Below are 20,179 nucleotides of genomic sequence, written 5' to 3'. Positions count from 1 at the left end.
AAAAAAAAAAAAGAACAAAAAACAGAAAGCAGAAAGCAGAAAAGAAGACACCAAAGCCCAAAGCCGCTGAAATCGCAAAGGTATCGACGGTTTTCCGCCCCGTGTCAACTAGAGTCCCATGGGACGCAGGCCAGAACCCTGTTTTTCGTCCCTGGTACGCTGGCTTTGCGAGCTTTTTATCTCACCGTACCTAACCCACGCAACCCATTCAAGTCACTGAACGCGAGTGTCGCGTGCCTGTGTCTCATGTCCCGACACAGTTCGCAGTCATGGTGGCCTATACCGAGTGGTGGTAGAGCCGCTGTTTGTTTGTTTTCTGCGTCTGCCAGACCGCGACTTGACTTGACTCAGGAATCGAAAGAAAGCGGTGGCGCGACCTGGGTTGGGTGGGTGCATGCTTGTAGCCGTGGGTATCCGAGAGGGTTGTGCCTGTCTGAGACAGTGGACATTGGGCATTGGGTGCATGTTTGCTTGCTGCCGGGTGTCTGGAATACTCGGTACCTCCCGCACCTTGGTACCTACCTATGAATGTGTTTTGCGTGTCTCGATGGATGATGGAATGTCTATAGGCGCGCTGATGGCTACCTACCTAGGCCTATCGTTTGTTGCTGGGCTTACAGTACATCTTGTCGTGTGTGACGTGATGTCTTTATCCACTTCCCCAGCTCTTTACTTACTGGTTTCTCCATTTTCGCAGCCAATTGACTACCACCCACCTAGGTATAACGGCACAAAGCAACACGACGATATCTCCGCCATATTCCAATCCAATTGATCTACCTACCAAAGTCCCAGAGACAAAGTGTCGCGTCGCTCACCCAAGCACCCGCGCGCGAAAGGACGGAAAGGACAGAAGTGTCGTCGGGGCAATAGCCGGCGGGGTCGTCGGCATTTGCTTGATGGAGCTTGAGCTCGGGGCAGCCGCCATCTCCACCCACGCGACTGAGCAATCCTCCGCATCAATTGCACCATACCTCCAACCCACTCTGTCTCTTTTTCAAAAAATTTAAAAAAAAAACAAACTTGTACCCAACCCCTCCAACACACACGCAGAGAGAAAACCGCATGCGCCAGCCGGCAATCCGCCTTCTTCGCACCAGCTTCGCCCTTCTCCGCCCCTCCACCACCACCACCACCGCCGCCGGACCCCGCACACACGCTCTCCAATCCCTCGCGCCCCTCCTCCACCGCGCCATGTCCTCAGCCATGAGCAAGCGCCTGCAAGGCAAGACCGTCCTGATCACCGGCGCATCCTCCGGCATCGGGCGCAGCACGGCGCTGGAGTTCGCGCGCACCGCGCCCGCGGACCTGCGCCTCGTGCTGGCGGCGCGGCGCACCGAGGCGCTGCAGCAGCTGGCTGAAGAGATTAAAGCCGAGGTCGGCGATGGCGTCAAGGTCTTCGCTGCGAAGCTGGACGTTAGCGTGCCCGCCGAGGTGAAGGGGTTTGTGGAGCGCTTGCCCGAGGAGTGGCGCGCGATTGACGTCTTGGTTAACAATGCGTGAGTACCTGGGTACCTACCTAGCTGTGTGCGTGTGCGCGTTGCTGACCCACGCTGTAGAGGTCTCGTCAAAGGCGTAGCGCAAGCGCCCGACATCGTCCCCGAGGACATCGACACGATGCTCGCGACCAACGTGACCGGCCTGGTGCACATGACGCAGGAGGTGCTGAAGGGGTTCAAGGCGCGCGGCGCCGGCGACATCATCAATGTCGGCAGCATTGCCGGCCGCGAGGGCTACCCCGGCGGCAGCATCTACTGCGCGACCAAGGCGGCCGTGCGCAGCTTCACCGAGGCGCTGCGCAAGGAGCTGATTGCCACGCGCATCCGCGTTATTGAGATCGATCCGGGGCAGGTCGAGACGGTGAGCGCTACCTACCTACCTCCAATTATCCAATCCCCAGAACACGAACGTGCACAGGAGAAAGAAGAACCGCACACTAACACATGGGTACAGGAATTCTCCATCGTGCGTTTCTACGGCGACAAAGCCAAAGCCGATGCCGTGTACAAGGGCGTCGAACCGCTGACGCCGGACGACATCGCCGAAGTCATCGTCTTCGCCGCCGGCCGCCGCGAGAACGTCGTCATTGCCGACACGCTCATCTTCCCCAACCACCAGGTAAGGCGCCTTTTCCCTGGCCAACGAGGAAGAGAGGGGCACTGTTGCTGACTTGTACAGGCGGCCGCGACGGTCATGCACCGCAAGGGTTAGTTAGGGGGAGTGGTGCTGGCGGCGCGGATCTGAGCGCAGACCGGTGCCGGAGGCGTAGATGTAGATGTAGATACGGTTGTAGAAGAGGATGTGCATGTGCATGTAGATATGGGTGTGGTGGGGGCTGGGTTGTAGATATGTATGCAGCTGCGAGCGACTAGGTGGGAGCACTAGACGGCGGATAGGAAAGAAAGAAATGGAGCTCGACGTAGACAAGCTCTTGAAGCCGACCCAACAGCCTTTGGCACAACTGACACCACAAGGTCGCGCCAAACCACTACAGCCGCCTACACCCAAACATCAAAGCACAAAACAAAAACACTCGCGTCCGTGCAAAAGACAGAGACGGAGAGACAGATAGAGGGAGCATCAAATCATAATTTCATCGCCTGACGGCATTACTAAATAAACTTTTCCAGCACACCTCCTCAAGGTCTATCTCAAACTCAAGGCAGGGGGTAGGGAGTTCCGTGTGTGCCGAACCCCAATGGTATCAACAACGCAGGCGCTCGGCATCTACTGCTTCGAGCCCCAGTGGCCCTTGGCCTTAAGGGCGGCCTCGTCCTCCTCGCGCAGTTCCTGGTCGAGCTGGGCGCCCTTGCTGGGGGCGTTGCCGTGGGCCCTGGCCTAGACGAACGGGTGTGTTAGAATGGTTGTTGAGAGTAGAGATGGCCAAGTGCCTGGGGATAGGGAGGTAGGAATTGGTAGGGAAGGCGGGGTGGTGTGGTTGGGGGGAGACGTACCGGCAGCGTGGCGTCCTTCTCGAGGCGCTGGTGCTCGAGCGACTCGGGCTCGGCCTCGTGCTCGCGCTTCTCCTCGCGGGCGAGCTTGTTGGCGATGGTGCGCTCGTCCTCTGTTGGGGGTGGGTGTGTGGTTAGCAAATTGTCCCATCGGCTCGTCTTGTCCTCTGCAAACAGCAGACAGATATGCTGTTGACTTGCAATTGCAGGGACAATGCAGAGGCAGCCTTACTAGAGTCCTGCGCCAAGTGGCTGTTGGGCTTGCCCTCCTTGTAGCGCTCGGCGTTCTGGACCTCGTTGTCCGCGTAGTTGCGCTGGTCGCCCGCCTCGTAGAGAGCGCGGTTGCCGACGTTGGAGGTTCCGGACATGGTTGTTGTGTGAGAGTGTTTTTTGGGAAATAAAAAAAAACGAGGTTTGTGTGTGTTTGTGAGAGTAAGGTAGGTAGTGAATTGATGAGAGTAGTTGCTTGGGTATCTTTGATTGTGTGTGCAGTTAAGCTGAGCGAAGGCCGCTATAAGAAGAACTCGACGCGCCCATGATGTCATCGCTTGCGACGTTGTGCCTGATGAACGAATGTCCCCACAGAGGGGCAGTCCAGCCTCTCGCACTGGCCCCCCCGTCCTTCGTGCCTTTCCCTTCACACCCCTCATCAATTGCGTTTTCAAGGCACTCGAGCCGCTCGTCGCGCCTCCGTCAGCGATCTGCCTTCTGTTTGCGATGGCGATTATCTCGGTCGCTTTCTGCCCGCATCGGTCCCCGCCCGCACTTTAACAATGACGCCATAACCCGACGATGAGATGGCTTGTTCCTTGCTGATCCAATATTTTGCCTTCTGTGTTACGTCTATGGGTATCGCGCCGCTTCGATCCAACTGCGCGCGCAACGTAGTTATCGTGACATGTTTCTCTGTCTCTGGAATTTTTCCCTCCGGGTCCCGTAACGCCTCGTCTATGCTAAATCCACACCCCGTTGTTGCCCTCCGCCGCTTTTTACTCCATCTCAATCGTTCCGGGGGGCTTGCTCGTAACTGCAGTCGTCTGTTAGCATCGTCGTCTATTGTTGTGTCCATGGCGCGCTGCAAACACTTACTGTCGTAAACCACACGGCACACGCCGTCAACCTCGTTCACAATCCTCCTGCTGACCTTCTTCAAGAACTGCCCGTCGAAGGGGTACCAGTCCGCAGTCATGAAATCCGTCGTCTCAACAGCACGCAGGGCAATGACCTGGGCGTGCACACGCTTGTCGCCCATGACACCCACGGCCTTGACCGGCAGCAGCGCAGCAAAGGCCTGGCTGATGTTCCGGTAGAGACCCGCAGCCTTGATCTCCTCGATGAAAATGTGGTCGGCGTGACGAGCGATCTTGATCTGCTCAGGAGTGACCTCGCCCAGGATGCGAATGGCGATACCCGGGCCGGGGAAGGGGTGGCGCCAGACGAGCTCCTCGGGGATGCCCAGGTTGGTACCGAGCTCGCGGACCTCGTCCTTGAAGAGCTCGCGCAGAGGCTCGATCAGCTTGAGGTGCATGCCCTCGAGCAGGCCACCGACATTGTGGTGCGTCTTGATCGTCGCGCTGGGGCCCTTGAAGGAGATGGACTCGATGACATCGGGGTAGAGGGTGCCCTGGAGCAGCCATTCAATCTCGCCAGCCTTGTCCGTGTGCGCCGCAGCATCTGCGATCTCCCTCGCCTTCTCCTGGAACACCTCGATGAAGGTGTTGCCAATGACTTTGCGCTTCTTCTCCGGGTCATCCGTGATGCCCTTGAGCTTGCCCAGGAAGCGCTCGCTGGCATCGACGACGTGCAAGTTGATGCCCAAGTGCTTCGTCAGGGTCTCCTTGACGATCTGGGCCTCGTTGAGACGGAGGACACCGTTGTCGACAAGGACAGCGTGGAAGCGGTCGCCGATAGCCTCCTGCATCAGCTTAGCAGCAACGGTAGAGTCAACACCACCGCTGACAGCGCCAATGACCTGACCCTTCTCACCGACCAGGGCCCTGATGCGGGCAATCTCCTGGTCCACGAACTTGGCCATAGTCCAGTTCTGCTCGGCACGGCAAATGCCGACGGCGAAGTTGCTGATGAGCTCCTTGCCGCGCGGCGTGTGCGTGACCTCGGGGTGGAACTGGATACCATAGTATTGCTTCGTCTCGTGCGCGATACCGGCAAAGGGAGCGTTGTTGGTCTGGGCCAGGATGACGAAGTCGGTGGGAAGGTGACCAAGCTTGTCGCCGTGAGACATCCACACCTCCAGGTTCTCCTCGAGACCCTGGAAAAGCTTGTCAATGTGCTCCGACTTGCCCGCGTGCTTCGTGACGTTCAGGTACGCGTGGCCGTACTCCTTCTTCTCGCCGGCCAGGACATTGGAGTTGTCGTGGTGCCACGCGAGCTCTTGCAGACCGTAGCAAATGCCCAGAATCGGGACGCCGAGCTCGAAAACGGCAGGGTCGGCGTGGGGAGAGTCCTTGTCGTAGACCGAGTAGGGCGAGCCCGACAGAATGACACCCTTGGGCTTCCAGGTAAGATCCTTGATCTTCTGGGTGCACGGGAGCATCTCAGAGTAGACATTGAGCTCGCGCAGACGGCGGGTGATCAGGTGGGAGTATTGGGAGCCTTGGACAGGTTAGAGTCATAGCAATTCAGACGCGAAAATTGCTGCATATACCGAAGTCCAACACCAGGATGGTGTCGAACGTCTTGTGAGGCTCAATGGGAAGCTCGCCGGTGCCAGACATGGTGGGCTTTGTGCGTGGTTGCGTCCTGCGGTTTCTGGGGGAAGATGGCAGACGCAGAGCGAGAAGGAAGTGTGGGAAAGGCGCGGCGCGCCAACAAAAAAATATCGGGAGGGGCACGCGCTGTAGGGCTGATGCCGGGGTCGGAGGAGCTAATCGTGGCCGCGTCGCCCAGACTGTCAAAATGTGCGAGTGCCATATACACTCTCTCTACGGCTCTAGAATGAGACAACAACTGCAGTCACGCTGTTGAAAGCCGTCCATATGCGCAAAGAAGCGTCCTCCAGTTACACGAGCGCGATGTGCGTGATAGTTGTAACGCAATCTGGGGCCACGACAAAAACATGGGCGGTTATCGATTAGGGCTAAAATTTTAGTCGGGTCTTCTCCAGACGAAGCACCGAGAGCGATCCTCGGGCTCTCAGCGCGACCAGGACATTGTACTTATCCACATACACGAAGCTTGGTCAAGAGTAAAGAGGAGGAAAATGCCAAAGAGCTGGGTAGCGCGCCCTGGACCAAGAATGACCGGGACAAAGATGACATGGATATGCTCGAGAAGGGCAAGACGGAAGCAAGCAGCGAGACTTTCTGCTTCCACTCCGAAGACGAGATCCTCTACAAGCATGCGCTGAAGTGTTGCAACTACGAGTACGGTAAGGCGATGAAGGCACAGGCGATGTAAAGTATGCATTATAGGAGGCTGGTGTTAATCCTATACGGTATACGGTCCTTATTGATAGTAGAAGGGCCTGCAAAGGCATCATAAGTATTTAGGTGGACCTTCTAGCTGGACTGTGATTCATTCACATCCATACATAGGTGTGTACTTGGCTATGAGGCGGAAAATAAATATATATATCAACGAGCTAAAATTGAATATAGTATACCTTTACTGTGTGCTTTGCAAGTAGATGACGACTTCCCCAATATAATCAGGCGTGCTTTAGTTGGTACATCTTGCATAGCGCTGGACCTGTTATTTTATGAAGGCTGGCAATTTTGTATTTGGAAGACATAGGCTACTAACCCAGAGATTGGCCTTGAAAAATTACTGAGGCTGGGTGCTGTTGGATACTCCTCATACACAGCCATGGAAAACTGGGCTGCCTGTAAACTGCTGCAGGCGTTTGCTGTTCAACTCGAGTGACTCTGACCTATTTGGGCCAGTTAATTGATCTCTTGGCATGACGCGTCGATTCGCGCGTCAGAACGCGACCGCGCCTCCATAGCGACCGAAGCTCCACTGTGCACGGCCGTCCTGCCGCCCTGACAACCGAAAACACCAAACTCCCCGCAGGAAAACACTGGTCAATCCTCAAGCCTCACAAGCACCACTGCCTCCCCACGTCGCCCAAAATGTCTTCCATGGCGGATGCAGTCCTTGGGTCCGACAACATTGACCTCAACGCCCCGACCCCGTTATCATCAAGCGATCCGACGGGTGGAAGGCGAAGACAACAACGCTCCTCTTCCCGTCAAAGAGGCCCTCCCTCTGACGGCGCCGGCGCAAATAGCGATATCGAAGGCTTTCCGGATGATGAGGTTGTTGGTGCAAGGGGAACTGTCCGCAGGTCGGCAGGTCCGCGCCAGGACATTCCCCGTGTAGTGGATGTCACTGGCGAGACCTTGTCGCAGCGATTCGAAGAGTTCCTTGAAGGGTAAGCAACCCAAAACCATACGTCTTGTTGCCTGAGCTGACATGTACATAAAGCTACATTGAAGACCCAGCTTCCTCCGGCGTACCTGCATCAAGCGCAGTACAGACTACCGACAAGTACTACATTGCGCAAATTCACGGTCTGCGGTTATACGGCCTGTCAACACTCTATGTCGACTTCACCCACCTTATGAGGCATGAAGAGGGTGTCGTGGCAAACGCAGTAGCCAACGAGTACTACCGTTTCCTTCCATACATGACCCGGGCCCTCCACAACCTGATCGCGAAGTACGAGCCGCAATATTTCAGGGAACACAGACAACCAAACTCCACTTCGTCCGTGACGAACTCATCTGTGGCCGGCACCGGAGCCAGTCAAGAGGAAAGTATGTCAGACAAGACACCAAACCAGCAGACCGACAAGCTGTTCACGCTTGCTTTCTACAACTTGCCGCTTGTCTCCCGTATCCGCCAATTGCGCACATCGTCCATCGGCAAACTCCTGTCCATTTCTGGCACCGTGACCCGTACCTCAGAAGTCCGCCCAGAATTGTCTCTGGCTACATTTATCTGTGAAGTCTGTAACACTCCAGTATCCAACGTCGAGCAGACTTTCCGTTACACCGAGCCTACGCAATGTCCCAACTTGACTTGCGGTAACCGCCAGGGATGGCGCCTGGACATAAGGCAGAGCACTTTCGTGGATTGGCAAAAAGTGCGTATCCAGGAAAACAGCTCCGAGATTCCTACCGGTAGCATGCCCCGTACTATGGATGTTATTCTGCGTGGAGAAATGGTCGACCGTGCCAAGGCAGGAGAGAAGTGTATCTTCACTGGAACGGCCATCGTTATCCCTGACGTCAGTCAGTTCAGAGTACCGGGTGTCAGGCCTCAGGCGATGAGGGACAACAGCAGTATGCCAAGAGGTAACGATGTTGGAGGTAGTGGTGTCAGTGGCCTTAAAGCGCTTGGTGTCAGAGATCTTACTTACAGAATGGCGTTCCTTGCTTGCATGGTCACGCCCGACACTTCCACTCCAGGACAGAGCGCAACTCAACACCTCCAGGGCCAGGCAGGCAATATCCTGGCCTCTCTTAACCAGACCGCTCCCATGGAGACGAACCAGACTGGAGAGGAAGCGCAGGCCGAATACCTGGCCACCCTTACGCCTTCTGAAATTGAGGATCTCCGGAACATGGTTCACAAGCCAAACATCTTCATGCGCTTGGTCGACTCCATTGCACCTATGGTATATGGTCATCAGGTCATCAAGAAGGGTCTTTTGCTCCAGCTTATGGGCGGTGTAAGCAAAGTTACGCCGGAAGGCATGGCTTTGAGAGGTGACATCAACATCTGCGTCGTCGGTGACCCCAGTACCAGCAAGTCTCAATTCCTCAAGTACATCTGTTCATTCCTGCCTCGCGCCGTGTACACGTCCGGAAAGGCGTCTTCGGCCGCTGGTCTTACTGCTGCCGTGGTCAAGGATGAAGAGACTGGCGACTTCACCATCGAAGCTGGTGCTCTTATGCTTGCCGACAATGGTATTTGCGCCATTGACGAATTCGACAAGATGGACATTGCCGACCAAGTCGCAATCCACGAAGCCATGGAACAGCAGACCATCTCTATTGCTAAGGCCGGTATCCAGGCCACCCTGAACGCGCGCACGTCCATCCTCGCTGCCGCAAACCCAGTTGGTGGTCGCTACAACCGGAAGACGACGCTTCGTGCGAACGTCAACATGAGCGCGCCCATCATGTCTCGTTTCGATTTATTCTTTGTCGTCCTCGACGAGTGTGACGAGGGTGTGGACAAGCACCTGGCAGAGCACATTGTCAACATTCACCGCCTGCGTGATGACGCTGTCGAGCCCGAGTTCAGCACAGAGCAATTGCAGCGCTACATTCGCTTCGCGCGCACCTTCAAGCCCGAATTCACGCCCGAGGCAAAGACAACGCTGGTGGAGAAATACAAGGAGCTGCGTGCGGACGACGCCCAGGGCGGAATCGGCCGCAACAGTTACCGCATCACGGTCCGACAATTGGAGTCGATGATCCGTCTGTCGGAGGCCATCGCCAAGGCCACATGCGTGAGCGAGGTGACCCCCGAATTCGTGCGCGAGGCATACAACCTGCTGCGACAATCCATCATTTCAGTCGAGAAGGACGACGTCGAAGTCGAGGACGAAGAGGAAGAAGGCGCAGTAGCGGATACCGAAGCCGGCGCCAACGCCGACGAGGAGATGGGTGATGGCGAGGAAGAAGCACCTGCCGAGAACACTCCTGCCGCGCCCGGCGCGTCGAGCACTCCAGGCCCCTCGCAGGCGCGCGAGAGGACCAAGATCACGTACGACAAGTACATGACGATCCTGAACATGCTGGTGCGGCGGGTCAACGCGGACGCGGCAACGAGCGAGGACGGCGTCGAGGAAGAGGAGCTGCTGGTGTGGTATCTGGAGCAGAAGGAAGCGGAGCTGGAGACGCAGGAGGATTTGGAGGCCGAGCGGACGCTAGCGAAGAAGGTGCTCAAGCGGATGGTCAAGGTAAGCATCTCATCGGTTCTGGGATTTCTTGAGCATCGAATTAACGGTCATTCCAGGACAACATCCTTATGCAAATCCGTGGCGAGGGTCTCGCGGATGACCAGGGAGAGGGCCTGCAGCGCCAGGATCACGTTGTCTATGTCATGCACCCGAACTGCGCGGTCGAGGAAATGTAAAACGAAAAGATGAGGAGCCGGACAGGGGGCTTTTAGGGTTGGCGGCATGTGTCGGATGGGTTGATGGCGTTCTGAGTATGGTCTTAGTTGATACCAGGGTTCTGCTGTTGTGTACGAGGAGAATTGAGAGATGACTGTATGTATAAAAACGTTTAAGTTGTTTGAGGCTTTGGGGCTGGGGAAACTCTTTGGGCTTCGTTTCTTGGGATAGGTGAGAGGTTCTAGGACGGTCGATCGTGTGCTAGGTAGCTAACTTCACTGAGCCGCAGTTCTTTCCCGCGAGCGCGGCTGCAACAAAACTTCTAACAAACGCGTACTTGAACTGACTGCATAAAATGAGCGCATATAATCTAAAACAGGATCCCCAAATCCACTAAACAAACGAAGCTTCCACCTGACAAAATAAAAACAAACCATTATCAAATCATCCATCAATCATAACGACCCCTGATCCAACAGAGTCAGAACCCACTATCTCAACCCCCCCCTTCTGGCCCGCCTCCCGCGCCTTCTCGGACCCAGGCTCAAACGACCCGCTGGAGGCTTGGCCGCCTTTGGAAGCGATGTCGTGCTGGAGGGCTTGGTTAGCGCTGTCTGTTCATGAATTCTTGACCTATCTTTATAGGCAAGGAGGAGTGGGAGTAAGGTTTTAGGGTATTAATGGAGGGGAAGTGAGGCTTTTAGCAAAGGAAGGGAAACAAACTTGCTTGCCGGGGTCCATGGACGCGAATCCTCCTCCTCCGCTGTGGCCGTGGCTGTGGCTGGCTTGTCCGCCTTTGGATGCTATGGCTTCGACTTCTTCGTGGGGGCGGTTGGCGAAGTTGGCGGGGTTGGGGTTGGCGGTGGGCATTTTTGGGGGTGGTGGTGGGGTTTGGTTGGTTTTGGGGTTTTGGTTGTTGGTGGTGGTGGGTGTTGTTGTTGTTGTTGGAAGGAGAGGAGTGCGTGGTAATGGTTTATATGTTGCGTTGGAGGCGCTTCTGCCGGGATGTTTAGATGAGGCTGGCCAGTGATGGTGTGTTGATGTCAAGAGCTGGGGTGGGTGCTGATGTTGTGATCTTGATGTCACGATGCAAGGATGTGGAGGAGGGTTTGGAGGTTCCTTGTGCTGATCTGGCTTTCAGGAAAAGTGGTCATGTTGGATTAATTGGGATATTGAATGACTGTAACAATAATGGATCGTGTATATGGGATAGTACACAAACAATAAATATGTCTTTTTATTTTTATACAAAGAACTCCTCGTCTATAGTGTCAAGGACTAGAGAAAAAATTAAGCACAGCCAGACTCACAACGGCGAAGAATTATTAGCTCAAAACCAAATCAAAGATTTTACAATCAAACCCCAAATATTCCCAAAACAACTAGCGACAACGTCTCGATATATTGATGTTGACAGGCCATCTTACCCTAACGGCATTAGCTTGACGTCCCCATGACGACGACCACCAAACGAACCCAGTCAACCACCTTGCACGCGGGCCATTCCCCACAACTCCCGACCTACGTGACGTTTTCACTCCATCAGCTCTGCGACCAACGACTTGCGGAGTGCAGCGCGGGACGAGCAAGATCGCCACGGCGTAGCGGCCTGGCTGGCGCGATTGCTCGGCTCGGCTCGGGACGTCACGACGGCATCATGCTGCGTCTTGTCGGCGTACTCTATGCACTGCAGGTCGTCGGGAATTAGGTGGAGTTGAGGTGTCTGTTTCGACATACATCGATCTTACGTCGTCCTCATTTTTTATATTCCTCGGAATGCAAGAAGGTGAGGCGATTACTGTAGCTCTGGTGAGTGCAGATTGTCTACACTTCCAGGTAGAATCTACATTATACAAGATGCAAGTTTCCGTCTTTCTTACCTACCGTTGTTCTCACAGCTTTGTCTTTTCCTTTCGTTAAGGTCTTTTGCGTTCATCGTGGACTTTTACTTCCATTCCACCTTCAGCCATCTTTATTTTCAACTTCTCGTTTCTGATCGTTAAAAATCACAAATCCACAACTCAAAGTCCTGTGCCAGAAGAGATTCTGTACTTTCCCGCTAGGTATTTCAATCTTCCTGTTCTCATATGCCATGTGTCCGAATGGTAAAGCTTACTCGCCCTGTAGTTGTTCCACAACAACCCCATTTATAAACATTACAATCCACAGTATCCAGCACATACGACCACAGGTCACAGAGAACAAGGCATCCCGTCCGCTCTGCCAAATTTAAGCTGTGAACCGGTTGATTAGTAGTTAGGTGGGTGACCACTAGCGAATCCCAACTGTTGTATGTTTTTGTTTTATTTTTTGGATGGTAGAGAGAGAGGGATCGAGACAGAGCGACAGCGGAAAAGGAAAACAAAAAGAGAAACAGAGAGAACCCAACCAGGCAGAAACTCTTTGAATCTTTTTACTACCGCAGCAACCCTGTGTCAAAAGCACCCCCTAACGGCCTTATGCGCTCTCATTTTTCTCGTGGTGTTGAAAGGCCCCGAGGCCCGAAGCCCGTCTCCCCGGCCGAAGCTCGGATCCGCAGGCCTGATCTCGCTTCGGCAACCGCCACCACAGCGCGTTTACACGATATTCGCACTCAGGAACCGCACAGAATAAGGCAGAAACTCGTATATCTCCAGCGAAACCGCACCATCAACCACGAGGCGAAGGGAAGGGGCGGCCGCCAGCAATCTCTACACACAAGCCGTGCGGAGCTTCCTTCATGCGCGCCCGTTTCCACCGCCCACTGGCCGAGTCCACACCGCCTACAATGCAAGCGCGCACGCGCCCACGGCGTCTTTTGCTTCAGCCTCACTAACAAGAGAGTCGTGAGTCGTGGCACTATAAATTGTAAACTCAATTACCGGATGTGGGTACTCGTATAGGGAAGTAGGCGAGAGGGTCTAGCTCGTTAAAACTGACTAGCAAGCGCGGCGCTGCATTGCTCTGGTGTCTGAACCGCTGTGGCTGGTGCTTTTTTTTTTGCGCAGTATTTATTGGATTTTAAGAAACGGCTTTTCAACAATCAGGCAAGGTGGCCGAGTTGGTTATGGCGCCAGGTTAAGGTCATCTTAACGCTAATTCCTGGTGGGGCAACCCGCGCGAGTTCGAGTCTCGTCCTTGTCAATATTCTCTTTTGCCTCTTGAGAGTTATGTTGTTGTTTTGTTGTTTTGTGGGTGTGGTGGCAGTGGTCGGTTTTCGCTATGATGGAATGGTGGATGCTCCAGACAGGCAGGTGCACTTCGGCGTGTGGGCGGAGAGGCGATACTTTTTGGGCTCTGGCAGTGGACTGACGGAAGACAGGTTACTGTGAGCTTTGGTTGACAATAATTTGTTTTGAGAGAGTCCTTGCCATGTTGAACTGAGTGTTGTAGGTCGAGTCTGCTTTAAGATTGTTTTAGCTTTGACATCATACAATGTTTCTCGCTTTATACCGATAAAGAGGTGTGCAGAGTATTACGCAAAAGCCTAGCAGGATATAGCTACAAGCGCGTATTGACGTTAGAAGTTGTTGCCCAGTACAAAAGTTGCAACCAATGTTGACTGTATTCTCCAAATCTATTGTATACAAGCGAAAGACTTTTTCGAGGCTTGACGGGCACCGCAGTGTAGCCACACAGCCTACTCGGGCTTTCTGGCGTAGAAAATGTCGACGGGCATGTACGCATGCACCTAAAGAGAATCAGTAGGAACTCTTCAACAAAAACAATAACACTGACGCGGTTGCTGGCAATCTCAGCCTGCATCTTGGGCACAAACTCATCGACCTGCTCTTTGGACCATCCCAAACCATGAGCAAATATCTTGGTCGAGATGCCTGACACGTTCTCAGAGATGTCCTTGCCAAACAGGGCGCCCATCTTCTTCTCCTTCTCGCCCTTAGGCCAAGTGCCCAGCGGGAACTTGATGTGCGTCTCCTGGATGTCGACGAAGCCGGCCTTCTCCATGAGCTCGCGGAACCTCAGCGTGGCGAGGGTGTCGCAACCCATCTGAGCCATGCCGTCGCGCATGCCGGCGCCCCACACCCCTGACGCGGAGTCCGGCCCGGCCGTCCCGTCGTCGGATGTGAGCGGGAGCTGGCACTCTTGCAGCTCAACCCAGCCGCCGGGCTTCAGGCTGGTGAAAGCCTGCCGAATTACGTGGGCCCAGTCCTTTACGCCCACGAGCAGAAAGCGCGAGTGAATGAAGTTGAAGCGTGGCCCGTACGTCCATTCTGCGCCAACATCGTCGACGAGGAAATCGCAATTGGACGGCACGTTGTGCGGCTGGATGGGCGACAGGTCGACGCCTTGGACTTGTACGTCTGGGTAGGCGTCCGCCACGTCGATACACCATGCTGGAGCTCGGGGTTAGCCATTCATGTGTGGCGGATGCCTCTTGACGTTGGAACAAACCCCGGTATGCCATCGGGGATTTGAGGACTAGTTAGGAAAGGGTAGGTGCCAGGTATGGAAAGGAGTCCTCCGGCACGTCCGGATAATGGATATCAAGACTACCCCGTGATGTACACTTACCTCCGGTGCCACATCCGACATCCAAGACTTCATCCCCCGGCTTGAGGTCGAACGGAGCAATGTAAAACTTGTTGTTCAAGGCGATCTCCCATACCTTGTGCTGGAGGCCTAACATGGATCATCATCAACAAAAACACACACACACACACACACACACACACCCACTGCGGACAAGGGCATGCCTACTGAGTCGTTCTGCCTCTTGCTGTAGGAATGAAGATTATCAGCCAAGACATCACGGAGATTTTCAGAGATCCAGTACCTCATCGTTTGGGATAGCATAAACTGGGGTACAATGTCAGCCTTCTTGTGCTCTGACAGCATATAACACTGTTCAGATGGTCTCAAAACACACCTCCAGTCTCAATAGCATGGTACCTCCGACCATGTTCGTATTTGAAATTCGTGACGCTCGAGGCAAGGGATGTCGTAGTACTGTTGCTTGGCACTCAGTTTACAGTCTAGAACGCTGACTGGGATTGTAGCTTGCTTACGAATCTAAATAGTCGCCGAACGTGGAGTCGACTTCGCTTGCTTCGTTAGACTGCACACGCAACAACACCTCAGAAGTTAGCTATTAGTGGGCGAAGAGCAGTCCGCATCGTGGAGACGCAGCAAGGTGAAGGGACTTGCATCGACAAGGAGCTCTTGGCCAACGACATCGACAACCGGCGAATTGGGCGCCTGCTGACTTGGAATCTGGGCGCTCATCGTCTCTCAGCGGGCTGTGTTTTGGTGGGGCTCGTGCAGCAAAATCGCGAAAAGTAGTCGAAAGTAGTAGTTTGTTTCAGGGGCAGACCTTTATTCCGGGTACCCCAGGCTCTTTCAAGGTCATGAGAGGGCGTTAAGCAAGTCTTTTGGGCCCCCTATTTTCATTCCCGCGAGGGCCGCAGCGGCAATCGAGTTCTACAGCATCCGATCCGAACCCTCTTTTGATCCTCCTCCCCACTTCCTGCTGAGGCGTTTGATCGTTTGATCATCATCATTGGACAACGGGTCGCCGGTTGCGTGTTGCCGGCTCCCGCGTCCAACGTGGCCGGCACGGTCAGGATGTGGCAGGTGCGGCGGCGGTCAACTGTCGGGACTCGGACGCAGTCGGCTGTCTGTCCTTATCCTCGAACTTTTTTTTCCCTGCACATCTTCAGCGGCACGGGATGGAGCAATTGGGCGGCGAGTGCTTTTTTTGCGTGCAGCGTGTGCTGCGGTCGGACAGGGAGACGCGTCCTCGTGACGCTTTGATGCCGGTAGGTGTAATTGCTGTACAGTGCAGAGGCCTCTCTTGCCTCCGACCAACGCTTCAGTCCATCTCGAGTTCGTTTTCCAAGGTGTCAAGGTGTGAAACGGCTGGAGACGTAGGGCCCCACTGAATCGTCAGCACGCGAATCTCGGCTGGCGCGTGGTGGGATCCCCGGGAGCATCATGGAGAGAGATTGATGAGAGGAAACGTGGAAAGGGGGGATAGAGAGAGTCATCGATGGGCTAGAGAGATGCAGGCGGTGGTCGTCGATGGAGGTCGCTCCAAGCCGGGCAAGCGCAGACGATAAGCGACGCGCTCGCTACCACAAGCTCTTGCCTACCGGTAACCACTACGTATCTACAACCACGCGACGACTTCACCACCCAGCTACGGACGTACCTTGGTACCAGGAAAAGAAAGGTCCCAGGCTCCTTCTATGGAGTACTAATCAACCTGCGCCCCCAGTCGCGCGGCTCGGGCTCGCGGACGGTCCCGGCGGTGATTAGCGCAAGAGAGCGTGCTCCTAAAATCCGGCCTTACGGGTTTCATGATTCTGTGGCTGTTCACTATTCCCGCTACTCCGCAAGTGGACATGTCAACCGGCTATGAAAAACGACGACAAGGCTGGCTATCTTCGACGGCGCAGTCACGGTGGAGAAGCCGTCTCACTGTATACCAGGGACAAGCGAGCACCGCCTGCTGTTCCGGCTCGCATTCGCCACACTTCATCTTCCCGTGTTTGCTTCCCCGGCTTCCGCCGGACCTGGACCATATCTTGTTTCACCGTGACAGGCATCGGAGGGACTAAAGAGGCATGCGCCCCGCGCCCGCGTGGCTAGTCCAAAGCTCCATTTGTCGATCTGCCGTTGGGACTGCTGCGGTGGTACGGTGGGCCCGCTCATTGAGGCTTGCTTTAGCTGCTTGTCCCGCAAATGACAGGCACTTGGGCCTTTGGTGTGGGTTGGGCCTTGCAGAATGCAGGTTCCTCACATCCACTATGCAGCTCGTATATTAAATGGCCGGCCTTTCCCACGGAGCGGTTCCTGGGACTCCTGGCCCTAATACATGAAGTAGGTACTCACTGCTGGCGGATCTAGAGTGCTTGCTTGCCTACCGGCCATACCCCTCCGAGACTACCCCGCGTCAACGAAAAAATATGGATACGATCTCAGCGTGATGTTGCTCTTCCGCCGAGACTCACGCGTTCAACAATAGCATGGCTGAAGGCTTAGGCATCCCGCGGGAGGCGGTAGGCCTTGCCGTATTCGTCTTTATATTGGGTTTTATCGGAGTTTTTCTGGGTTGTTTGTTGCTGTTCATGCTCTGGAGGCATGGCGAACGAACTAGCTGTAGGTTTTGTCAATCACGCTGACTGCGCTGTGCAAGCGGACTGACACGGATGGCAGACATACTCTTGCTCACAGGATCCGCCACTCTCGGTTCTCTTTTCAGTCTCATTACTCATCTTGACTATGTTATAAACTGGAGAAAGATCGTGGACGACCGTTTCGAGGCGCGCCAACGCCATGAGCATAGCCAAATCGCCATGCTTGGAAAGTCTGACAGAGGATGGCGCGCTGGAGTCAATTGGGCTGGTATGTTCTTCCAGAGTTTATGATACTTCAACAGCGGACCAAATGCTAATGGATTCAACAGCCACTTACACCTACGATGTTGATTGTCTCCTTGTTTTGTTTTGGTGAGTAGCTGCTAGGTCTGCCAATAAGACGCGACTCGAATACTGATTTTGCCAAAGGTCAATCACTTTGTTCATTGGGACGTACAACATACGTATAAAGCAGCAAAACAAAAGGGCTATGTCTGTCATATTCAAATTCACAGCCCTATTTCTTCCCGCACTCATGATCGGGTTTGCGGCTGTCGCGTCAGTTGCACACGCCCCACTCGCCTTCGTTTTTTTAGTAAATGCCATCTGTAAGTTTCAACTGCACTGTTGTACTTACCGACATGCTAATTTTTGACATCGTAGTCGTTATATGCCTCACGGCCGGTGCCCTTGTTGTAGTAGCAGTACTATACAAGTATTTGGAAAGCCGAAACATTTTTAATCGTATCTTTTACAAAAACACTTCTTACATAGTCGGTTCGTCTGGTAGAAACAGGACTGTATCCAGTAGCACCACGGTTCGAAACAGAGCCAGCACCGACAAGTGGCTCATCCTTCGATTCGGGATCATCATGGCGATTCTCCTGTAATTATTGCCCTCTGGCAAAGACCTACGATTGTTTGCTAACGACCCGCAGTGTCTTCGAAGGAGCGCTCATTGCTTACCAGACTGTCAACTATCAGCACAATCGTGATCCTGACAGGGTTGAGGCCAATGCACCGGACTACAGCGTGGATCAGGTGAGGGTTGAGCTTTGGCAGTACTTGCCAGAGAGCTTTCCAGCCACCATCGCCTTCTGCATCTTCGGTACCACCGGTCCGTTCCGACGTGAATACGTAAAAGCGTTCAAGTTCTGTTTCTCTTGTGGCCGCAAGAGTCGATCCATTAGGGAGCGTCGATCTCTTCATGGCCCCGAGCCTTGGTTACAGCTCCAGACAGGCCCGTTCAACGTCCAGTCCACTCCAGCGAGCCCAACTGTGGCAGGAGCGTCAAACCGACCTTGGCCCGTGAGCAAGAATCGTACTCTCGACATCTCAGAAGTAGAGATGCAGGCATCACCAGTCTCGACCGCTGCAACCGCAGTAGAAGGCCCGTGGGAAGCAATCACAGCAGTCGGTCCACCAGGCCTCATGTATGGCAACTCAACCAACGGGACTACGTCTTTCGCCGAGGGACCATTGACGCCGCTTTCGCACCACACCGAACAAATCTCAGGACCGTATTACCCACCTAAGGTCCGCCAGTCTTGCGACTCGGGGCACCGGAGCCTTATATCGCTCAAACCACTAAACTCGCTACCGGAGACGCTGTCAACAAAGGGCATCAGGTCGTCCCTCATGTCAAAGCGCACACGCAGCAGCTCCTCTACCACCGCCACCGTGCCCACGGCATCTAGGCCAAGCTCACTCAAGAGCCCTCGCTCTTCGCTCCGCAGCCCGCGCAGCTCTCTCAAGAGCCCGCGCAGCTCGGGCGTAACATCCACCGCAGCCTCGCGCGCCGCAGCGCCTCTCCCACCACCCCCAGCAGCAACGGCCTCGACATCCACGCCCCGCAGCCTGCGCAGTCCCCGCGCCAACCGCGCCAGCAATGCCAGCACCGCCAGCTCTGCGCACCACCACAAATCGACGCGCGCGCCTGCGCCTGCTTATCCCTCCTCCCACCGCCGCACCCTCTCCGAGGACCCGCTCTTCAATCACCCCAAGTCGCCGCGCAGCCCGCGCGTCGACAAGGATCTTCCGCCCGTGCCGCCTCTGCCTGTCAGCCGTCGCAACTCGACTGGCAGCAGCGTGCATGACAGCTCGGTGGCAACGCCGTCGCCGCTGCCGTCGCCGGCGCCTGGGACGAGCTTTTTCCTGGAACCGAGGGCGGCGGTGGGGACGGCGAGAGAGGGCGAGAGCCCTGCGTGGCTGGACACGACGTCTGTAGTTTCGGAGGGGAAGAAGAGCGAGGGGTAGAGGAAGATGGAGCTAGGGTTGTGGTTAGAGAAGGGATAGATTGGTAGATTGGTTGGTTGGGATTGGTTGAGTCAGTTGGTCTGTACGGTGCGCGTACACACTCGTTTGGTTAGCTAGCTTTTGATATCCCCTGATGAATATGCGTTTATGATATGCCATTCTTGCGCGCGCGGCTTGTTTGTTGGGTCATATTTGGGGTGTTTAGTCTTGATCTTGCTTCTAACGCTGCGGTAATGAAAGGACGCTGGGTCCAGGGTTGGTGAGGCTTTTGGTCTCATGAAGGATGGTCTACCCTGGACGTCGAGGACGGAAGATCGGCGCGGTGTGCTGAGGCTGCGATACTACAGTAGTTGACGCTTGGCTTGCTGGTGCTGCTGCTGGTGTTGGGGCTGATTGGGTTGGGATTGTTCTGCATGATGGTAAGTTCGATTTACTTTCGGGGTGCGGTAGTGCTTATTGTTGTTCTGTGATATTTGCTTTGTTTGTTGTCAATGGACGCTTTGTTGCAGATTGGGAAATCAAATCAGAGATGCTTGGTTTTTCTCGTTATCAAGCTTGTAGCTTTTCGCCTTCGTGCGTTGACTTGTTGCGCATTCATAGTTGGATAATAGTAAGCATAGGATGGGATGGGCGGGTTTGTGGTATCCTTTTGTTTTTCACCTGCGAAACCCCAGCTTTGACGTCATGCGTACAGCGAGAGGCACTGCTCGAGCGCTACCAAATTGACAGAAACAGTGTCGATCCTGCGAAATTGAACTATCATGCTACGTCAGTATTCGCAAAAGCATTGGCAAGGCGCAGGCTAG

At 54.6% G+C, this 20,179-nt stretch overlaps 9 protein-coding genes and 1 non-coding gene across 10 annotated transcripts; 5 read left to right on the top strand and 5 right to left on the bottom strand.

The window, feature by feature from the left end:
- On the bottom strand, positions 1 to 593 carry K452DRAFT_285885 (uncharacterized protein). Its single transcript, XM_033540181.1, has one exon. The coding sequence runs from the start codon at positions 463 to 465 to the stop codon at positions 268 to 270; it is 198 nt and encodes a 65-aa protein (XP_033399560.1). The 5' UTR covers positions 466 to 593; the 3' UTR covers positions 1 to 267.
- A 90-nt stretch (positions 594 to 683) lies between these two features.
- Positions 684 to 2,606, top strand: K452DRAFT_285884 (uncharacterized protein). Its single transcript, XM_033540180.1, has 4 exons — positions 684 to 1,499; positions 1,560 to 1,860; positions 1,954 to 2,118; positions 2,179 to 2,606. Exons 1-4 carry the CDS (start codon positions 1,066 to 1,068, stop codon positions 2,209 to 2,211), a joined length of 933 nt encoding a protein of 310 aa, XP_033399559.1. The 5' UTR covers positions 684 to 1,065; the 3' UTR covers positions 2,212 to 2,606.
- A 121-nt stretch (positions 2,607 to 2,727) lies between these two features.
- On the bottom strand, positions 2,728 to 3,319 carry K452DRAFT_325745 (uncharacterized protein; the record flags this gene model as incomplete). The annotated part of the gene is made up of 3 exons (XM_033544802.1): positions 2,728 to 2,838; positions 2,955 to 3,064; positions 3,184 to 3,319. The coding sequence occupies 3 exons, from the start codon at positions 3,317 to 3,319 to the stop codon at positions 2,728 to 2,730; spliced, it is 357 nt and encodes a 118-aa protein (XP_033399558.1).
- Positions 3,320 to 3,940: 621 nt separating this feature from the next.
- On the bottom strand, positions 3,941 to 5,686 carry K452DRAFT_224626 (uncharacterized protein; the record flags this gene model as incomplete). The annotated part of the gene is made up of 3 exons (XM_033536699.1): positions 3,941 to 3,978; positions 4,041 to 5,564; positions 5,617 to 5,686. 3 exons carry the CDS (start codon positions 5,684 to 5,686, stop codon positions 3,941 to 3,943), a joined length of 1,632 nt encoding a protein of 543 aa, XP_033399557.1.
- Positions 5,687 to 5,947: 261 nt separating this feature from the next.
- On the top strand, positions 5,948 to 6,368 carry K452DRAFT_296818 (uncharacterized protein; the record flags this gene model as incomplete). The annotated part of the gene is made up of 2 exons (XM_033541953.1): positions 5,948 to 5,985; positions 6,146 to 6,368. 2 exons carry the CDS (start codon positions 5,948 to 5,950, stop codon positions 6,366 to 6,368), a joined length of 261 nt encoding a protein of 86 aa, XP_033399556.1.
- Positions 6,369 to 6,988: 620 nt separating this feature from the next.
- On the top strand, positions 6,989 to 10,543 carry K452DRAFT_268279 (uncharacterized protein). Its single transcript, XM_033538882.1, has 3 exons — positions 6,989 to 7,344; positions 7,398 to 9,885; positions 9,942 to 10,543. Exons 1-3 carry the CDS (start codon positions 7,043 to 7,045, stop codon positions 10,059 to 10,061), a joined length of 2,910 nt encoding a protein of 969 aa, XP_033399555.1. The 5' UTR covers positions 6,989 to 7,042; the 3' UTR covers positions 10,062 to 10,543.
- K452DRAFT_317276 (uncharacterized protein) lies at positions 10,107 to 10,911 on the bottom strand (the record flags this gene model as incomplete). Its single annotated transcript, XM_033544047.1, has 2 exons — positions 10,107 to 10,632; positions 10,765 to 10,911. The coding sequence occupies 2 exons, from the start codon at positions 10,909 to 10,911 to the stop codon at positions 10,486 to 10,488; spliced, it is 294 nt and encodes a 97-aa protein (XP_033399554.1). The 3' UTR covers positions 10,107 to 10,485.
- A 2,155-nt stretch (positions 10,912 to 13,066) lies between these two features.
- K452DRAFT_t57 lies at positions 13,067 to 13,164 on the top strand. The gene has a single exon. It is a non-coding gene; the product is annotated as a tRNA-Leu (tRNA).
- A 496-nt stretch (positions 13,165 to 13,660) lies between these two features.
- K452DRAFT_325742 (uncharacterized protein) lies at positions 13,661 to 15,264 on the bottom strand (the record flags this gene model as incomplete). The annotated part of the gene is made up of 8 exons (XM_033544801.1): positions 13,661 to 13,711; positions 13,759 to 14,375; positions 14,554 to 14,661; positions 14,740 to 14,758; positions 14,816 to 14,838; positions 14,909 to 14,988; positions 15,048 to 15,051; positions 15,183 to 15,264. The coding sequence occupies 8 exons, from the start codon at positions 15,262 to 15,264 to the stop codon at positions 13,661 to 13,663; spliced, it is 984 nt and encodes a 327-aa protein (XP_033399553.1).
- A 1,925-nt stretch (positions 15,265 to 17,189) lies between these two features.
- Positions 17,190 to 19,373, top strand: K452DRAFT_307203 (uncharacterized protein; the record flags this gene model as incomplete). The annotated part of the gene is made up of 5 exons (XM_033543047.1): positions 17,190 to 17,385; positions 17,447 to 17,489; positions 17,547 to 17,725; positions 17,781 to 18,003; positions 18,056 to 19,373. The coding sequence occupies 5 exons, from the start codon at positions 17,190 to 17,192 to the stop codon at positions 19,371 to 19,373; spliced, it is 1,959 nt and encodes a 652-aa protein (XP_033399552.1).
- Positions 19,374 to 20,179: the final 806 nt, after the last annotated feature.

This window comes from Aplosporella prunicola (genome assembly GCF_010093885.1).
Source record: "Aplosporella prunicola CBS 121167 unplaced genomic scaffold K452scaffold_8, whole genome shotgun sequence".
Lineage (NCBI taxonomy): Eukaryota > Fungi > Ascomycota > Dothideomycetes > Botryosphaeriales > Aplosporellaceae > Aplosporella > Aplosporella prunicola.
This window is presented reverse-complemented; position numbering and strand designations above follow the sequence as displayed.

What these genes read in the sequence shown, in the direction of transcription:
- K452DRAFT_268279 (XM_033538882.1), top strand. Translation starts at nt 7,043, where the DNA reads ATGTCTTCCATGGCGGATGCAGTCCTTGGGTCCGACAACATTGACCTC. An exon ending in TTCGAAGAGTTCCTTGAAGG is followed by an intron (nt 7,345 to 7,397) that starts GTAAGCAACCCA and finishes ATGTACATAAAG; the next exon opens with CTACATTGAAGACCCAGCTT. An exon ending in TGCTCAAGCGGATGGTCAAG is followed by an intron (nt 9,886 to 9,941) that starts GTAAGCATCTCA and finishes CGGTCATTCCAG; the next exon opens with GACAACATCCTTATGCAAAT.
- K452DRAFT_285884 (XM_033540180.1), top strand. Translation starts at nt 1,066, where the DNA reads ATGCGCCAGCCGGCAATCCGCCTTCTTCGCACCAGCTTCGCCCTTCTC. An exon ending in GACGTCTTGGTTAACAATGC is followed by an intron (nt 1,500 to 1,559) that starts GTGAGTACCTGG and finishes CCCACGCTGTAG; the next exon opens with AGGTCTCGTCAAAGGCGTAG. An exon ending in ATCCGGGGCAGGTCGAGACG is followed by an intron (nt 1,861 to 1,953) that starts GTGAGCGCTACC and finishes ACATGGGTACAG; the next exon opens with GAATTCTCCATCGTGCGTTT.
- K452DRAFT_285885 (XM_033540181.1), bottom strand. Translation starts at nt 465, where the DNA reads ATGCACCCAATGCCCAATGTCCACTGTCTCAGACAGGCACAACCCTCT.